This window comes from Marmota flaviventris, chromosome 5, assembly GCF_047511675.1.
Source record: "Marmota flaviventris isolate mMarFla1 chromosome 5, mMarFla1.hap1, whole genome shotgun sequence".
Classification (NCBI taxonomy): domain Eukaryota; kingdom Metazoa; phylum Chordata; class Mammalia; order Rodentia; family Sciuridae; genus Marmota; species Marmota flaviventris.
The window spans coordinates 159,561,182-159,580,598 of NC_092502.1; the positions used below are offsets into that span (position 1 = coordinate 159,561,182).

At 48.1% G+C, this 19,417-nt stretch overlaps 1 protein-coding gene across 1 annotated transcript in view; it reads right to left on the reverse strand.

Annotated features, from left to right (window-relative positions):
- Adcy2 (adenylate cyclase 2) overlaps nt 1-19,417 on the reverse strand; it is a 374,991-nt gene that overhangs the window by 2,015 nt on the left and 353,559 nt on the right. The window contains exons 23-24 of the mRNA XM_027943896.2: nt 10,826-10,940; nt 3,650-3,774 (exon numbers count right to left, since the gene is read on the reverse strand). Coding sequence (XP_027799697.1) covers nt 3,650-3,774; nt 10,826-10,940 — 240 coding nt within the window. The remainder of the gene's footprint in view (nt 1-3,649; nt 3,775-10,825; nt 10,941-19,417) is intronic.

Sequence of the window (19,417 nt, forward strand, 5' to 3'; positions counted from 1 at the left end):
TACTGCCTTTGCACGTACATGTAAGAGGAGGCCACTGGAGCCAGAGTGAGCTGCACCCTCAGGAGAAGGAATCCTATGAACGCACAGCTTTGACTGCTGAGCTCAGGGCAGCCTGCATGCACACTTCCCTGGCAACGGGAAGAAGCCTTTCCTATCTCCATCTTGGGTCAGAGTGCATGAGGAGCCTCCAGGTGGCTGATGTGCACTGCGTCATGTGGAGAATCAGGAGGCCCCAGGTCCTCTTGGAGACACAGGAGCTCTGACTCCACTTCAACCTTGACCCCTGGGGATTGAGGATCTCCATGACGGACAGCCTCACTTAGAGGCTTTTGATTCCTATTTACCCAAGTGCTGGAAAACCTCTTGGAGAGTTGCAAAGCACATTAGAAACCACCATTGATTTCCTGAATGTTCTGAGTATATGGTGGGAACCACATAGGTCCATAAAACCTATACATGTCCTTGGAAGGGACATGCCTGTCTAACCCCAACAGAGAAGAACCCCGGTTTTCCAGGATTGTTGGGGCTTCCTTGGGCACTATCAGTGGCTAGGGATGCTCATGGAGAAAGTCCTGGAAGCCTTGGTACCACTGGGGAACAATGAGACTAGGCTGCCAAGATGCCTGACTCCTCTTCTGGTGGGCTTCTGGGCAGTGTCCATAGGTGATGACCGAAGCTGCAGCCCCCGTCAGAGGAGTCCTATTTCTTAGCCTACCAGGGAGAGGGGAGGTGCCCAGAGCAGATGTTGCAAGTTTACCCTGAGTTGGATCTCTGGAGAAACCAGCCTTCTCTTGTCCCTTGGCAATGGCCAGTTGGTTTGGGGGGCGGATCTAGGAGAATTCTCTCCTAATGTATCCCATTATTTTTCTATCTTTAAATTTTTTTCCCTTTCTTGGTTGGAATTTTGATTTCTTTGAAGTAACTCCTGACTAATAATCAGAGTGGAAGAAGGCAAACACTTAGAGGCAACGTTGGCTCCATTTCATATAAAAATCAAAACTATATTGGAGTGAAGGAGGTAGAACAGCATTGAGAGGCAGGTAAGTAAGTAGAGGTTTAATGAAAAATCCATTCTTGATGATGGTGAGTGAATGGTACTTGAGGACCTTATCCAAGCTGAAGCACAGCACAGAGATTCATCAACATCCCCAAAGAGACGGCCATGATCATGTGTGCCCAGGGACATTCATACACATATGCCCTTTAGCAGGAATTTATCTTCCAGAATGCAACGTAGCTGGGGGAAATGTAAAACCACTGCTTTTTGAGGGTGAGGCAAATAGGAAGCTCAGCAAAGGTGCACCCCTGCACACAGGCATGTGCACCTGCACGCACCCTTCCTTCTCACTTGGAGAACGCAGTGCTTCTTTCTAGGCATTGGACACTGTGCCCAGGGGGGTGCGTGTGTCCTGGTGGATGGGGATCAGCTTACTGGTGTTTGTTCACCCAGAGGCAGACTGTTTTCACTAATTTCTAGGTATGCAGCTGGAATCCTGAAGATGGTGAGGACCATAAAACCTAGGTGTCCCCAGACTGTTCACTGAAACACATTCTGTGCTATTGGATGGACTTATTCCTCCGTGGGGAACAGATAGTGTGCTTGTGTCAAGTCATTATGGCAGCAGGCTTCAGGAGGATCTAGTACAATGTCATGGCAGAATTCAGTCAAATTCTATAATCTATTAAAACACACTGAGTGGATTTGGGCATGGGGCAGAGGATGGGAAGAATAAAGGTCATCTGTAGCCAAAATTTAAGCAAAATTTCCAAACCACAGTGCAAAATGACTTTGGCTGTAAATACATTAAAAGTGACACCTCAACCTTGGGAATGTGTTTATCATTCTGCATATATTAAAATAATTCAGGGTAAAATACAGTGACACACACTCTTTAGTTGTTTTTATCCTATTTTTTAGTTGAGTTCTTCAAGTATTGAAATGAGCTGCAGCTTCCTGATTCCACCCTGTGCCCTTCTTTCTTCATCTTCCCCCATAAGTACAATGGACACCCCTCCTCGGTGAGCCCTCTCTGGCCTTGCCTGCTCCAATATCCACCTCCACCCTGTGACCTTGAAAGCGCCCTGGAACTCCCTTCCCCTCTGCTCTATGGACTCCCCTCACATCCCTTCCCAAGGCCCTCTTCACATGTGGGCCCATGTCTGCGTCTTGAACTCTTGCTCCTACAGACTATAGGGCTTTCCTTCCTCAGCAGACCAGAGGAAGTCCTCTCCCATGGCACTGAACACTGGCAGCTCCACAGCTGTGATTCCGAGGCCAGCTGTTGTCTCCCACGCATCATGTGAGGGGCACGTTGTGTCTGAAGCACCCTGCTCCAGCCGCAGCAGCTAGGCTCAGCACGTGGAGGGCTGGGCAGTGTCTGGGAATAAGTTAAAGAGGACTCTAGGGCAGGGTTGCCCAAAGCCCCCCACCCAGCTCTCCTGCTCCCCTGATCCTTCCATCCCAGACTGACCACTGCTCTACTGCAGCCCTGGGGTCAGTTTCAGCAGCGTTCCAATAACAGAATTTTTCCTATTATCTTTTCAGCAATTTAAAATTCTTTTTTTTTTTTCTAGAATTTGAGCAGTGGTATTGTAATTAGAGCTACTTTATGGCTACTTTATGAAACTGATTTTGAACGTCAGATCTTCCCTTTCTCTCCCTTGGGTGGATCCCAGAGCTGCTGGTCACTTCTGGCCCTCCAAACCCAACGTGAGGCTGAGTTGGGCCGTCTCATGCTGCCTCATTTTCGTGTCTCACCTCCTGCCAGTTTTCTCCTTCTCTCCTCCTTCCAATTGCAGCTCAGTGCCTTCCCTTCCCAGGAGGGCGGGCAGGGGCAGGCCCAGGTTCTGGGTGATTTCAGCTGCACATCCCAATCCCTCTCCCTTCCAAGCCCTTTTCCAGGTGCTGGGCCTGGGAGAAGGAACAGGAGGGGAGGGCAGCACTCCTGTTCTTAAGGCTCTGGGCTACCCACTGTCACGTGAGTCACTGCCAGGCCACCGCTGTGTTCCTGAGTGCATCGCCTTTCTGTCATGTTCTGGTTTGGATGTGAGGTGTCCCCCAAAGCTCATGTGTGAGACAATGCAAGAAGGTTCAGAGGAGGAATGATCGGTCGTGAGAGCCTTAGCTGGATCAGTACACAAATCCCCTGAAAGGGGTCAGCTGGGTGGTGAGTGTAGGCAGGTGGGATGTGGCTGCAGAAGGTGGGTCACTCAGGACATGCCTTTGGGGTTTATATTTTGTCTGTGGTGGGGGGAGCTCTCTTACTGCTTCCTAATCCCATGTCCTGAGCTGTTTCCTTCTCCACATCCTCCAGCCATGATGTTCTGCCTCACCTTGGGCCCAGAGCAATGCTGTTGGCTGTATGGACTGAGACCTCTGAAACCGTGAAACCCAAAAAAACACTTTTCCTCCTCTAAAATTGTTCTCGTCAGGTCTTGTGGTCACAGCAGTGAAAAAAGCCAACTAAAACATATTATTAGAATTTCGTTGTTGTTGCTAACAAAGTGTAGAACGAACATTTCCTCAGTGAAAGGCTTAAGGAATTTTGCTTTTTTCTTTTGGATTATTATATAATGGACCCTACCACTGTATTTGTTAATGGTTTCTAAGAGGACAGACTTGGTCAGAGATGAAAGGAGGGGGAATCACCTGTATTTTGTCCATGACTCCAGTGCTGTCCATCCTGCTGGCCACGTTGACGGTGTTGCCCCAGATATCATATTGTGGCTTCTGGGCTCCGATGACACCAGCTATTACAGGTCCATGGTTAATGCCTGTGACACAGCAGAGTTGGGTGAAGAGAACTGAATGACAGCAGTGGTCAGGAAAGCTTTCAGGGTCTACTTGAGTCAACATTGTTAAACAAACATTAGCCCAACTCATGAAAGTCTAAAGCCAAGCCAGAAAATTCCTCTAACTTAATCATCTCAAAGTATTCCATGAAATAGAAAAGGAGGGAACCCTTCCAAACTCATTCTATGAGGCTAATAGCACCCTGATACCCAAACCAGACAAAGACACATCAAGCAAAGAAAATTTAAGACCAATATCCTCAATAAAATTCTGGCCAATTACATACAAAAACATATTAAAAAGATAGTGCACCATGATCAAGTGGGGTTCATCCCAGGGATGCAGGGTTGGTCCAACATATGGGTATCAATAAACATAATTCATCATATTAGTAGAATTAAAAACAAGAATCATATGATCATCTCAATTGATGCAGAAAAAGTATTTGACAAAATATAGCACATCTTCATGTTCAAAACACTAGAAAAACTAGGGATAGTAGAAATATACCTCAACATTATAAAAGCTATATATGCTAAACCCAAGGCCAGCATCATTCTAAATGGAGAAAAAAAATTAAAGCATTCCCTCTAAAAACTGGGTATTTTATTAACACACATAAATCAAACACATTCCTATACATCAGCAATGAATTTACTGAAAGAAATTAGGAAAACTACACCAGTCACAATAGCCTCAAAAAAATAAAATAAAATAAAATGAAATACCTGGGAATCAATCTAACAAAAAAGGTGAAAGACCTCTACAGTGAAAACTACAGAATACTAAAGAAATAAATTGAAGAAGACCTCAGAAGATGGAAAGATCTCCCATGCTCCTGGATAGGCAGAATTAATATTGTCAAATGACCATACTGCCAAAAGCATTATACAGATTTAATGCAATTCCTATTAAAATCCCAATGACGTTCTTCATAGAAATAGAAAAAGCATCATGAAATTTATTTGGAAAAATAAGAGACCAGCATAGCTAAAGCAATCCCTAGCAAGAAAAGCAAAACAGGAGGCATCACAATACCAGACCTTAAACTATACTACAGAGCTATAGTAACAAAAATGGCATGGTACTGGCACCAACATAGACTTGTAGACCAATGGTACAGAATAGAGGACACAGAGACAAACCCTCATAAATATGGTTATGTCATACTAGACAAAGGTGCCAAAAACATTCACTGGAGAAAAGATAGTCTATTCAACAAAAGGTGCTGGCAAAACTGGAAATCCATATGTAGCAAAATGAAAGTAAACCTCTGTCTCTCACCCTGCACAAAACTCAACTCAAAGTGGATCAAAGATGTAGGTGCTAGAACAGAGACCCTGTGCCTAATAGAAGAAAAAATAGGCCCAAATCTTCACCACGTCAGCCTAGGATCTGACTTCCTTAAAAAGACTCCTAAAGCGCAAGAAATAAAATAAAAAATCAATAAATGGGATGGATTCAAATGAAAAAGCTTCTTCTCAGCAAAGGAAACAATTAAGTGAGGAGAGAGCCTATAGATTGGGAGAAAATCTTTACCACATGCACCTCCGATAAAGTATTAATCTCTAGGACATATAAAGAACTCAAAAAACTTAACACCAAAAGAACAAATAACCCAACCAATAAATGGGTTAAGGAACTGAATAGACATTTCACAGAAGAAGAAATACAATCAATCAGCAAATATATGAAAAAGTGGTCAACATACCTAGCAATTAGAGAAATGCAAATCAAACTAAGATTTCATCTCACTCCTGTCAGAATGGTAACATCAAGAACACAGGCAGCAATAAATATTGGCAAGGATGTGGGGGAAAAGGTTCACTCATACATTGCTAGTGGGACTGCAAATTGGTGAAACCACTATGGAAAGCAGTATGGAGATTCCTCAGAAAACTGGGAATGGTGCCACCATTTGACCCAGCTCTCCCACTCCTTGGTTTATACCCAAAGGACTTAAAATCAGTATACTACAGTGATGCAGCCACATCAATGTTTATAGAAGCTCAACTCAAAATAGCTAAACTATGGAACCAACCTAGGTGTCCTTCAATAGATGAATGGATAAAAAAAATGTGGTAGATATATCCAATAGAATATTATTCAGCTTTAAAAAGAGAGAAATTATGGCATTTGCCAGTAAATTGTTGGAGTTGGAGAATATCATGCTAAGTGAAATAAGCCAATCCCACAAAATCAAAGGCCAAATGTTTTCTCTAATATGCAGATGCTAATTCACAATAAAGTGGGGGTGGGCACTAGGGAATAGATTACCTTAGATTAGGTAGAGGGAAGTGAAGGGAGAGAGGGGAGGGGATGTGGGGATAGAAAAGATAGTAGAATGAAACAGACATTATTACTGTGTATATCTGTGACTGCATGACCAACATGATTCTACAACATGTATACTCAGAAAAATGAGAAATTATATTTCATCTATTTATCATATATCAAGTGCATAAATTCATTCTACTGTCATGTATAACAAATAAATAAATTAATAAAAAGTGATAATATGTTTAGGCTTGTCCATTTTTTTCCCTATAGATCCTGACACCTTTTTACATGGCTATGTATCATCATTCTATAACAGAAAACCGTTAGGTTTCAAAAAACTCCGCATTACAATACAGTTTTCTATAATTTTGGGCAAGACAGGCTCATTGTTCTGCTTTCCAACATTTAAAGAATTAACGTTAATTTGGAAATCTGCACATTTCAATCACCAGGGCCATGCTGAAGAGATGTGCTGCTCTCTGTTGGCCACCGTTGGAATCCTGGGTTCCCTCCGGCATTTTGCCACATGGCAAGGACAGTGACAGCCACCAGAGCCACCCTAGCGTGGCACTTCCCACTCGGTACCACATCCCTAGTGCTTTGCATGTAGAAGCTCTTCTCATCGTCACGACAACCCTGTGAGGTGGCCACCTGTCATCACCGCCGCTTTCCAAGTGAGGAGGCAGAGGCAGATGCCATCACGTCCCCTAATAAAAAACAGACTCCCAGCTCCACAGCAGGCAGGCAGGGGACACGGGGCCCCACAGCCCCTGCTCCTAACAATGGGACTCCCCTGTCCAGCATGTGCTTCTTGGGCATGTGGTCACTCTCACAGGCTTGTTGTTTGGTACCGCCCCCTGGATTCCCGAGGAGCCTGTTGACAGTGCTCTTCCCCACTGCTGAGTCAGGCTGCACCGTCTTCCTGTCGTTCGCACTACTGCTAGGAAAGAGTTCTACTGAGATTAGCGTTGAAAAGCCTTGAGGGCAATGGGAAGATTTGGATGCAATACATACCCGGAGAAACCTTCCATGTGAGAAAATGACTGGCCCTTAATAATACACAATGGGGAAAAGTTAGAAGTGGAAGGATAGGGTTGAGGGGCAGGCGTCTTGCATTTGGTGGCTAGGCAGGGTGGTCAGAGTGACACTGACAGGGGCCACTCTTCACGACGCATATGACACATCTTTGTGCCACAGTCTCTTCCCCCTTGTGGCTGGTCTGTCCTGCCCTGCATTCATCAGAGTGAGGATGACTAGCCTGCTGGGGCCTGAGCCTCGCCAACCATGGCCCTCCTAGTGGTCGCTGGGAATCCATGACGTCACTCTCCTGACCCAGCCAGCCACCTCTTGCCAGGGCCTGCTGGGTTTATTAGAATCCTGGCGTACATGGGTTTTGCTTCCGCAGACCACCAGGTGCCCTGGGCTGCCTCCAGTGAGGAAGACAAGAGTGGTTTGGCAGATCTCCCTCTCTCGGCGGCTCCGGTACATGGAGGCCGCACTTTGGCACAGGATGGGATGCAGAGGTGGCACCTAACATTAGGAGCGAGCTTCAAAAATCGAATCAATGTTCCAACAGGGGGAGGCCTGGGTTCTTTCCCAGCTCCGCTCCAAGGGCAGGTGATTCTGTGTTCTTATGACTTGGATGTGAGGGTCCTCCAAAAGCTCACTCGTGAGACAGAGCAAGGAGGTTTGGAGGAGAAATGATTGGGCCACCTCCTTAACCTAATCAGTGAATTAATCCCTGATGGGATTAACTGGGTGGTGGCTGGAGGCAGGTGGGTGTGGCTGGAGGAAGTGGTTCATTGGGGTGTGGCTGTGGGGTACATATTTTGTATCTGGAGCATGGAGTCTCTCTCTGCTTCCTGATCACCATGTGAGCTGCTTCCCTCTGCTACACTCTTCCTCCATGATGTCCTGCCCCACCTCGTGCCCTGAGAGTGGACCTGACAGTCTATGGACTAAGACATCTGGAACTGTGAGCCCTTGAATAAACTTTTTTGTGCTGGTGGGGTCCTTTAGTCACAGCAGTGACAAAGCTGAGTAAAACACATGCTCGAGAACTCAGTGCAAACACACAGTTGCTCTGGGAGGGGCAGAGGAAGGCCACACCCAGAGGTAAAGACATCTGTCACCTCCCCACATTTTCTCCTGAACCTGGCCCTTAACCTTGCTCCAACTGCATTGATCAATGAGGGTGTTTCTGAGAAAGTCAATTTCTGCTGGGTAGATTTAATTCCTTACTGGTATTTTTAGGCAAAGCTTCCTCTTTTCAGACTTGGGAATGGTCCAAATGCTGCGGCATAAAATCTCACAGCTATGAAAGAGGGGAGAAACGCATTCCCCCTTGATTCTCTGAACACTCAGTAAAACTCACTTCTGCTTTAGGGAGCAGAGCCCAGGTGGTTTATTCCAGCTGTGTCACTGGGCACAGCACTCAGGAGTCAGCTCTGGACACTGGCCGGGGACCCAGCCCCTCATCCACCAGCTTTCTTCTGGCTGCGTGGGCAGCAGCTCTGGGCATGGGGAGAGCCCAAACTGATTTTGCTGGCAGCAAGGCCGTCTGTATCCAGGGCAGAGTGTGCCTGATCTGTGGGTCTGATTAACACTGATACCACTGCGTGGTGTGCCGCAAGGAGTGCCGGGAGTGAAGTCAGCTCTTCTTTGTACTTTCACTTTTTGGGGACGATATTGTTCTTCATAGTTCCTACCTGTGAACTGCGATCTGGTGCTGAGGTCAAGCAGGACAGCCACATGATGGGAGAGGACAAGGGTTTGGGGAAAGGAGGACTCCGGTCAAGTGCAGCACAGAGGCCTCCTTAGAAAGGAGGCTGAGCACACAGACGCCTCCCGTCATTCAGCCATCAGCCTACAGCCACACTCGGCAACCCCTGTTGAGGGGGGTCATCCAGTTGCTCATATTAATTTTTAAAGTATCAAGACAATTGTCTTGGGTGTAGCACATGTGACCCACAAGTGTCTCATTCCCATGCTGTGGTGCAGGATGGGATCATTTTGGTCCACACATGTGTGACAATGAAGGTTATGTCTGCAATAGCTTTTTCAAAAGGTTCAGTGGTTTGGACGTGGTGCCAATGTGTTCCCAAGGGCTCTTGCATTGAAAGCTTGGTCCTCAACATTAGGTGGGGGGACCTTTAAGAGGTGGGGCTTTTTGCCAGGTAATTAGGTCATTGGGTGCTGCCTTTGGAAGGTTTTGCTGGCTCTGAGTGAGTTCCCACGACAGACTTCCTTACCAAAGAGCAAGTCTAGTCCTTGAACCTCTCTCTGGCTTCCCTTCCTGTTTTGCCACATAAGCTCTCACTCCCACTCCCACCATGATGCCACCTGCCATGTTTTGATGGGGCCCTCACCATGGGCTGGCTGGCTGGGGCTCCCAGATCTTTTATTTTCAACCTCCCAAATTGTGAGCTAAGCAAATCTCTTTTTTTTTTATAAATTACCCAGCTTCAGGCATTTTGTTATAGCAATATCAAAACGGTTAGTTCAGAGGAGTAGTATGAAAGTTTGAGGACAGCATTTCCTAGTGTCCAAGACAGTGTGATGCCCACCTGCTCTGCTTCACAGTATGTTTGGCAGAGCTCTGATAAAAGTTCTCTGTGCACAGAGGTAAGAAAGTGTACTAAAACAGCATGCTTGAATACTGGCATCTAATAGCACATACAGAGAAGAGAATCACATTTGCTAAAGATGTAAAATATTTCCAGGTTTTTAAATTCAGGCTTCTTGTACAGCAAAGGAAAAACATAGTACTTAATATCTAGATTTTTTTTTCCCTAAAAGTTGAAATCTGTATTCAAGAGAAAGTTAAAAACCATACAGATGGAACTTGCCACAAGAACCACTTTTATACGGACTTTTGCAAGTAGCAAAATATGGTGCCAAGAAAATGATGAAATTGTCAAAGGAGGTTTTATAAATCATAAGGGGCTGCGGGCAACTCTGCCTGCATTTGGGGCAGCTGTGTGCCAACTGCACGGCTTAAGACATCTTGAATTAAGAAGTTGTAAATGGTAAGTAATCATGAAGCATGTTAAAAAATCAACTTAAAGTTTGTTAAGACCTTTTTAGAGATCAGGAAGTTATTTGCTCAATGAAGTAAAAGTTATTATTTTTATTTATGTTAAAAATCATTGTTTTTTCTCCTAAGAAAAAAATCAACAAAGGAAGACAATCAAAGGCTATGACTATTCCAGAACCTAGGACGCATCTGGTGTTCTTGTAGGTTGTGGTCAGGGAATGTGGGACTGTATTTCAACAATGCTAATAAGCACTTTTAATGACATTTTAACATCTCTGAAATCTGGAGGAATGTTTTAGTCAGTGGCAGGTTCTAGCTTCGCTGGTAGCAGTGTATGAAATTAGCAGAGCGTCTTCAATGGACACCTTGCAGTCTCTGCACCTCTGGATGGCTATACATTCTGCGCTGTGCAGACTGGACCTTGGTTGGACACAGGGTGCTGTGGAGATAGATCCGGTTCACTCTGCACTTGCTAAACCATGTGCAGCGTGGGTCCAACCAGGGGGGGGGGTGTTTTTTTTCCTAATTTGGATAAAAGTGCTTTAGGGGCTCATTGCTTCCCCAGCCCTTCCAACTGCAATCCAGCTCAGCTCCCCTAAAGATGCATTTGCAATTGTTCTACTCCAACATCACCAGGGGCAGCAGTGTTCCTGTGCCTCTGTTCCGTGCTCCTGGCCCCTGCCCCGGCTGAAACCCCATCTTTTTGTGCCACCTACCCACTCGCAGCTTGAAGTCATTGAAGGAGTGCTTGTTGATGGCATCTAGCTTGGCCACCAGGGCAAAGGCGAACTCCACCATGGTGCCTATGTGCAGGTACTGCCGCTCCGGCTCCTGGAAGAAGGTAGACACGGAGATGTGGGTCAGAGGTCCACAAAAGGAGGCTTCTCCTACTCAAGCCTGAGCTGCAGTCTGAAGGCCACGCTGACAGCTCTAAGGCAAGTGGTAGGAACTAAGCCTCATCTGGAGGAAGCACTGCGTTGGAACCCATGTTGCTGGCAACGGAGGCGTAAACCTCTGGAATAGAGGCACCGTCAGACAAAAGCATCGTGGTGGGCTGAGGTGTGCTGGCTCGCAGTTAGCACACTTCAGGACAGTGGCCACTGTTCCCAGGCCCTGGCTTTGGGAATGCCCTTCCTCTTTCACCCTTGAATGTCCAGAAGCGGAGAGTCTTGTGGCTGAATTATGTCCCCCACCCCAGAGTCTTAAGTTGAAGTCCTAAGCGAGGACCACAGAGTATGACTACTGGATATGTGGAAATCAGTCTTTAAAGAGCTAATTCATTGAGGCCATTGGGGTGGGCCCTTATCTAATACGCTGGTGTCTTTCATTTGGGGGGAGGTACCGGGGTTTGAACTCAGGGACACTTGACCACTGAGCCACATCCCCAGCCCTATTTTGTATTTTTTTACTGGGGGGGGGGCAGGGTCTCACTGAGTAGTTTAGCACCTCGCCATTGCTGAGGCTGGCTTCCACTCACGATCCTCCTGCCTCAGCCTCCCGAGCCGCTGGGATTACAGGCGTGTGCCACTGTCCTCAGCAAGAAGAGATTAGGACACAGGCACACACAGAGGGACAACCGCATGAGGACACCGCGAGAAGAAATCGCCACCCACAAGCCAAGGAGAGGCCTCAGGGGGAGCCCACCCTGCACACACCTGGATTCCAGATTACAGCCCCCAGACAGAGACGGTCACTTGCTGCCACTGAGCCTTCCAGTCCTGCCACCCTCTGTCACACCCATCTCTCATACTTGGTCAGGGCAGCCCTTGCAAACTAACGTAGACAATTTCCTCTCTGCCCGTCGCCGCGTGTTTCATCATCCCATGGGGATGAGAGGATCAAGAGCCGGAGGAGAGGAGGCCCAGAGTTTCCACGGAAGACAGTGGCAAGGTCTATGTCCATTACGACCGACTTACCACTTATCACTTGGGTTACTAATTTATAACACCCACTGTATTTATGTTTGTTTCTGGAATTCATCCTTTATTAATTTCTATATTTAGATACACTTTAAAAATGATTCTCTACTGTTATTTGTGAATGATTCTGTCAATAGAGTAAATTTAGACTTTCTGAAGGTCTCAGCTCCCCCCATATTTAATGATGAGATGCATCAAAACAGTTCAGAGAGCGGAGGTTTCCAAGTCCCCGTGAGCTGCTCCGCCTTCCGGGCTGAGCTGAAGCATCCAGCCTACTGTGCGCCTGTGGCTGGGCAGGGATATCGGAGCCAGAGAACCCTGCCGCACTCACTGGGAGCAACCCAGGGAGCCTCTCCCCTCATCTCCGCCTTCACCCAGACGGTCTTGGACACAGGAGAAGCACGTGGAAATGTTTACAAGCCACTATGCCTGGGATGACAGGGGGACACCAGGAGGAAACGGTGCGAGGTGCCAGGTGCAGAGCTGGCGGGTCCCATGGGGGAGGAAGCCCACTGATGCTCCTTTGGGGGCACATGTCCAGGAAGGAGCATCTGGAGAGCATTGTCCATGGGGGTGATGACAAACGCCCTCTCAGAGGCTCTGCAGGGGTGGGGGAGCAGGAGATGGAGACAGTGGGCTTAAGGCATGCATTCAAAGCCCAGGGAGGGGGAGAACGGAGGCAGCACTGATGGAAAGAGGAGGTGACCCGAGGGTGGCTCCCCTGATCTGCAGAGTGATCTAGCAGGAATGGGGAGGCAGCGCTCCCCAGCTCTGTTCCTCCCCGCCTCCCCCTGCTGGGCAATTCTTTGTTCTGGGGACCATCATGCATCAGCGCGGGGGCACCCTGCAGCCTCTAGGAGACACGAGTGGCACCCCACCTCTAGCTGTGAAAACCCAAGTGTCTCTTCTCATTGGCAAATATCCCCGGGAAGGGGGAACTGCTCCCGGTGAGAGCCACAGCACGAAATAACAGAAACTTAGCAGAAAGAGGAAATAAGCTTCAAGAGAAGGAAGAAATCCATTAAGAGAAAGATTTCTTCAATTTGTCAAGTAAAAAATCTTGTAGAAAAAATAATGGAAGAGTGCTTTTGCTGTGAATTCTCACCATAAAATCATGGGAGGAAAAAAATAGTGAAATCCTTGGAACCACAAAGCCACAGTCAGCTGACTCTGGTGGCAGTGCAGTGTCATTTCTTAGGAACAGCGAGGCTTGCTATCATGACTTGTGGGGAATGCGGGCTTTGGGGCCTGTGCCATGAGTTGGAAATCATCTTGCTCCCTAGCAGGAAGCACGGGCTGCAGAATCAACAGGCAGGAGCCTGTGTGGCTCAGACTGCAGCTGTCCCCTGGGGAGGACGGATTGGCCATGGGGAAATGGTTTGGTATAAAGTGCAGCAGGTGCGCTCTGCTCTCTAGTGAGTTATCGACACATCTGTTTTCATGCAGCAGGTTTAAACCTCAGGTTTTAAGTGACCTGAGTAACAAGAAGAGATTGAGTTTGGGGAGTGGGGTATAAATCCAACGTCAAGATCTCATATGGGCTTAGTAAACCCTAGGAAAAAATATGCTTGGTCTCTGGAAGAACTCAATTCATTTTGAAAGGTGCTTCTAACTGAGCTCTTGATAAATTTTTGATGGAAGTATGAAGCAGTTATTTCTCCCATGACCCAAATAATTTCTGCTAGATACCTCCCAATAGGTAGATGACTTCCAGCAACACAGCAAGACAACCGAATGGCTACTGAGATTACTTGAAGTCAAGTGACTACTTGGTAACCACGGAGGTGACCTCTTAGGCTAAAATTAACATGACCTCCTCCCCTTCTTCCTTCTGTGCACTGAGCGCCTGCTGTGTGCCCAGCTCTGTGTTCCCTGATGGAAAATTCGTAGTATGCAAAATCCCACTTTCTTGATTTTGTAGGGGACTTGGGCTGTCACCTAAGAAGCACTTTTTTTCTTGTTGGAAAAGATCTTCTCCCAGAAGATCTGATTAGACCTCTAAGTTCTCTGGATAGCTGTCAGACCTCCGGGTGAGCAGGAAGAACTCTTGCTGTGATGTTCTCTGCTCACCCCAGGAAGGGGCTCAGTGAATACTGCCTGAGTCTGGCACAACTGGGCTTAGCCACAGGTTCTGCAATCGTTAGCTGTGTGACTTTGGTTGAGTCACTTAACTTCACTGGGCTTCAGCATCCTCACTAGTAAGTGGGACAATAACTCTCTACCCCATTGGGTGGTGGTTAGGATGATGTGAACTGACACAAGCAGTACACTCAGCCTCTATCCCTAGGGCTTTGGATCATCCGCCTCCCTTTGTGATGGAGAAGAGCATCCCTCTGCCCAATGTGAAGGGCATCTAGGAGGTGTGTTCGTCAGCTTTCCATCACTATGACAGAATACCTGAGGTGAACGATTAAAAGGAGAAAAGGTTTATTTTGACCCATGATTTCAGAGGTTTCAGTCCATGGTCACTTGTCCCCATAGCTCTGGGCCGGGAGTGTGTGTCACTTCATGGCAGCCAGGAAGTGAGAGATGGGAAATGGCCAGGTGCCAACATCCCCTTTGAAGGCATTTCCCCAGTGACCTGACCTCCACTCACGAGGCCCCATGTCCTAAAGGTCCCACCACCTGCCAACAGCACCGTGAGCTGGCAGGCCATTAGCATGTGGGTTTGGGGGACACTGGCTGGGCACCCTCCTCTTTCCACACTCAGAGCATCCCGTGCCGCTGGGGGCTTTGGCAGTGACCTGAGTGTCTGACACTCCAGTGTCTCTGAGAGCCTCGGACACGCGGTGACAGGGAGGCTCATCCTCTCAGTTGTCAGCTGCCTCTTAACAGCACACACAGAAAGAGGCTTCCCTCGCTGGTGGCGCACCATGATAGCTTGGTGTTGGTACAAAAGTGCGCAGCTTTGGGACAGTGCCTTCACCTCAACAGCACCTGTGTGGCTCTGTCTCAACAGCAAAGGGACGGGCTCCTCGTTGCTTTCAACGAGCACTTCTGCCCCTGGGTCCTGGCAGCAGCAGGAGCTTCCTCCCTGCTGTCTGCTCCTCCTGGCCCAGCGGGGTCCCTCTGAGGCTGCCAGCTCCCTGCTCACCCTGGAACTGCCACCACTGTTCATTCCCCACTCTGAACTCCGAGGGAGGTCCGTCCTCAGCAAGTGCCCCAGACCAGGCATGGGGTGGGGTGGGTGGGGATCCCCAGACTGCTAAATAAAATCCCCAACAGTCAAACTGGACAGCTCCTAATATACAGAGACCCAGTGGTGGAGGTGGAAGGAAAATGTTTCCTTCCATTGCTGCCAGAGAGCTTGGGCTTGCTAATACCCTGGGTGAGCAGGTGCAAGAGTCCTGGGGTGACTCACATAGAGCCTGGGATCAGGCTTGGCCTGGCAGAGGGAGCGGGAGAAGTGTGAGGAGTACTCACTGAAGTAGAATCTCAACCAGGGACTCAGAGGGCACTGTGGACAGGGTGGTGCTCCACAGGGAAATGCCCACAACCCACATGCCCAGGCCTGCTGCCAACTTGTTTATATATAGTAAGCAATCAAATACTAAGTGTATGTTAAATGATGTTTAAATGAAATAACAATTTAAAAGGAAATAAAGTAATTAAAAAGTAGTAACAAATATTAAAAGTAATCACAAAACCTGACCCGCACCAGGGTCCTACCTTGATAAGGAGTGAGCGCCCTACTCCCTCTTGCTCTCTGCTCTTCCCTCCTCTGTGTCTGGCCCTGTAAGTCATTTCCTCCAAGAGTGTTAGAGGAAGGGGCATTAAGGTATCTGAAACAGTGACTAAAAGCCAGAGGTTTGGCTTCTTACAGTATGATGCAGGCATGGGTTTGAACGAAAGTCTTCAGCCCTGTGTTTTGGTTTTGACGCTGAAGTTCCCACTAGAATTGATTTGGAAAAGATCAAAACTGTTCACATCATTGCTACGACCAGCGATGGCTCTGATTGAGAAGTTCCCCCATGAGCAGGTGAGGCTCTGGGGAGCCCACAAGCTCCAGGACACGGGCGCGGTGCAGACCGACAGCCGAGGAGAGCAGGCCAAGCGCGAGCCTAGCACCTGCTTCTGCCCCCCGGCTGGTCATTGTCACGGGAATGAAGACCAGGCAGATAGCCCACCCCCTTTCAGGAGAAGCCAGAAATGATCGTTCTTCAGTGAAATGTCCGTAAAAAAATACTGCCTTAGCCAAAAATACACACACGTGACAACAAGCTCGCTGTCAGGGCTTGAAGTCTAAAGGCCACAGAAAGGAACAAGCTGGACACTGCAAGGGGGGCTCTGAGGACAGTGGGTCCTGGGGCAAAATGAATGGCCCAGATGGGAGCAAGCCCCTGCTCCTGTCATGTCGAGGCCCCCCAGGACATCTGGCCAGCCGGGCGCGTGCGTGGGACCCTGGGAGCAGGTCTGCTGCACGCCTGCCATCCCTGTGCTCTCCACTGCTCGACATGCCCCGCTTCTTTCAAACAGCGATCAGTCCTGACATTCATGTCATCTCCCAGTCACTGTGTCGTCATGCTTAGAGGTCACTGTCTCATTCAGGAAATGGAAATGCAGGGCAGCTGGACGGCCGAGGCTCTGTCCTGACCGGGCACTGGGGGGCTCCTAGGCCCTGGTTTCTGGATGGATAAGAATGTGGCTCCGGCAAATAGGAAATGCAGAGGTGATCACAAATGAAGGCTAAATTTCAAAAGGCTGTTATTCAGATGACTTTTGTATTTAAGAAAATCTCATTAATCGTTGGGAAGCCTATATTTTGTAAATTGAATTTCTTTTGTTACAAAAATAATTGTTTAAGCCATAAATTGTGTTTTGCTTTAAACTAGAGAAACAAGCTCTTAAGCTCATTTCAGGTAAGTTAATAAAGATTATAGTGACATTCATTTCTTATAAGATAACTAATATTAGCATTAACATTTTTTGAGCATGGTATTTTCCCCCAATCAAGTGTCATTGCACTTAAGGTTGACCTTTCTAAGTTTCTAATTAAAAGCTGTGATCATAAATAGCTAGTATTGAGTAGAAATTTCCTGCATGGATATCATAACGACATATGGTTTTCATTTATGTCAAACAAAGCCTTAACTCTGTTCCGTTGGAGAGGGCAACGGTATCAATCTGCAAAACAGAGTATAAACCCCACCGTCTCATCATTGCCATGAACGTTTATCATCTACCGTGGCCGAGGAGTCTGGTACATAGTTTTTATGTTAGTGTCATTATCTCAACAGCCTCATGAACTGGGGTGGTCACTTTAGGTAGAAGGAACATGGGGCTTGGGGGACTTGGCAATGAGGGTAGTGAGCGTGCTCATTTGAAAGCCATGCTCTTTCTTCTTCACCCTGAAAACACTCTCTGGTAACAGGTGCCTGGTGTGGAGTCACTGGGCAGTCAGGCCCGGGGAGGCGAGTTGCACTGTGTGGTGATGGGGGCAGAGGGATGGGATGCTGGCCAAGAGTGATTTGCCAAGGCAGGGCTGGAAGAACTTAGATACGAAGAGCTGGGTGCAGGGATGGCCGTGGCAGGTAGGAGAGGGCTGGCGAAGTGGCAGGGGAGAGAGGAGGAGGGGCGACAGTGTCGGGGGTCACCTTCCAGGAAAGTCGAGGAACCTTGGTCCTGCTGGGGGCAAGATCTGGAAAGGCTCCTCGTGGGCTGGCACATCCTCGGCATGTGTCAATCATGGGATGGGGGAAGCTGGAGGAAATGGCCAGCTCAGGCTGCCCTCAAAAACAGCAGGCTTGGGGGTGACCAAGAGGTGGCTCGTAGCCGTCATGACAGGTGGGGCTGTGCTGGCTGGGCGCACCCCGGGTGGCAGGGAAGCATGCAGAACTGCAGCTGTTCTGGTGCCTGGATTGCAGGGAGAAGAGGGTGGCAGTTGGGTGGTGGCTGCAGGTGTGGAACCCGGCTTGTTTGGGGAGCTGGGAGGACAGGAAGAAGACAGGGTAAAATGAGAAATCTGGGTGTCCACAGGAAGCTGCAAGTGACATCCCAGCTTGGCCCCACGGTGGCCCCATGGTCAGGTCAGTGGATAATGGTTTCAGTGGGGCTCACAGAAGTAGAGGAGTGGACAAGGTCTTGGGTGAGATCCTGAAGGAGAGGAGACAGTTGAGAGAGAACATAACCTTGTTCTCCAGAGGGGGAGCTCAGGTGGGAGAGGCTGAGGAAGCTGGGAAGCAGAGGATTTCTGGGTGTTGGTGAGGAGTATCTCATTGTCTCCTCTAAGCACTCATCCTCCAAGTTTGGGGCCACAGACAGGACTTGGAGGATGAGTGCTTAGAGGAGGCAATCAGATTTGAGTTTTGTACTTTGAAAACAGTTTTGATCAAGAGTGGAATTTCTTCCAGGTACGGTGGTCCATGCCTTTAAACCCAGTGGCTCAGGAGGCTGAGACAGGAGGATTGTGAGTTCAAAGCCAGCCTCGACAATTTAGTGAGGTCCTAAAACAATTCAGTAAAATATCCTGCCTCTAAACAAAATATTTAAAAGAGCTGGGATGTGGCTCACTGGTGAAGCACCACTGGGTTCAATCCTTGGTACCAAGAAAAAAGAAAAAAAGGAGTGAAATTTCTGACTCTGGCAGTATTGAGGCAGAACTAGGGGGTGGGGGTTAGAGAAAAAGTCGAGGGAAAAGAATAAGGACAGTGGATGCGGACTGTCAGTGCACAGAACCCGACTGCGAACAGAAGAGAGAAGCCCGGAGACTCTCCTGAGGATCCTGGAGGCTGAGTGGGTGAGCGGCAGGAGGACGTGGTGGCTGGAGGGGGCGAGGAGGGCTGCCTCCCACTCTGGATGTGGGATGTCTTCATGGAAATCAGGAAGATCCCACTCAGGGGCTCAGGTCTAGAGCAGGCGAGGTGGGTGACGAGGCTGGTCCCTGCTGGGTCAGGGTGAGGTGAGCAGGCACTCAGCTCAGGGTGAGGGGCAGGAGCATGAAGTTAAGGGGACGATGCTGTGGACCTTTGGGCCCTCCATATGCTCCTTGTCCAGAGCGATTGTATGAAAGGGAATGGGGAGGAGAAAGGGAGGGGAAGGACTCGGGACTGAATCAGGAACAAATTATATCCCATGCATTTCTAGAATGATCTTCATGTTATGTATAGCTAATATGAACCAATGAAACTGTAGAAAATGACTGATACCAAATTAAAAAAGAAAAGACAATTTACCTAAGGCCATCTGACCTACTGTGGCTTCAGTGAACAGAATGGATGTGACATTGCTCAAACAATCTTCTGTCCTCTAGGCTGTTTCCCCAGGGCCAAAGAATTCATGTCCCCAGACTCCTTCCTGTCCCTAAGAATGCTTTACCCTGAAAGAGGTCCTCTGTGACCTTCACAGAGACCAAAGATTCCAAGACCCAGGAAGACAGGATAACGGAAAGCA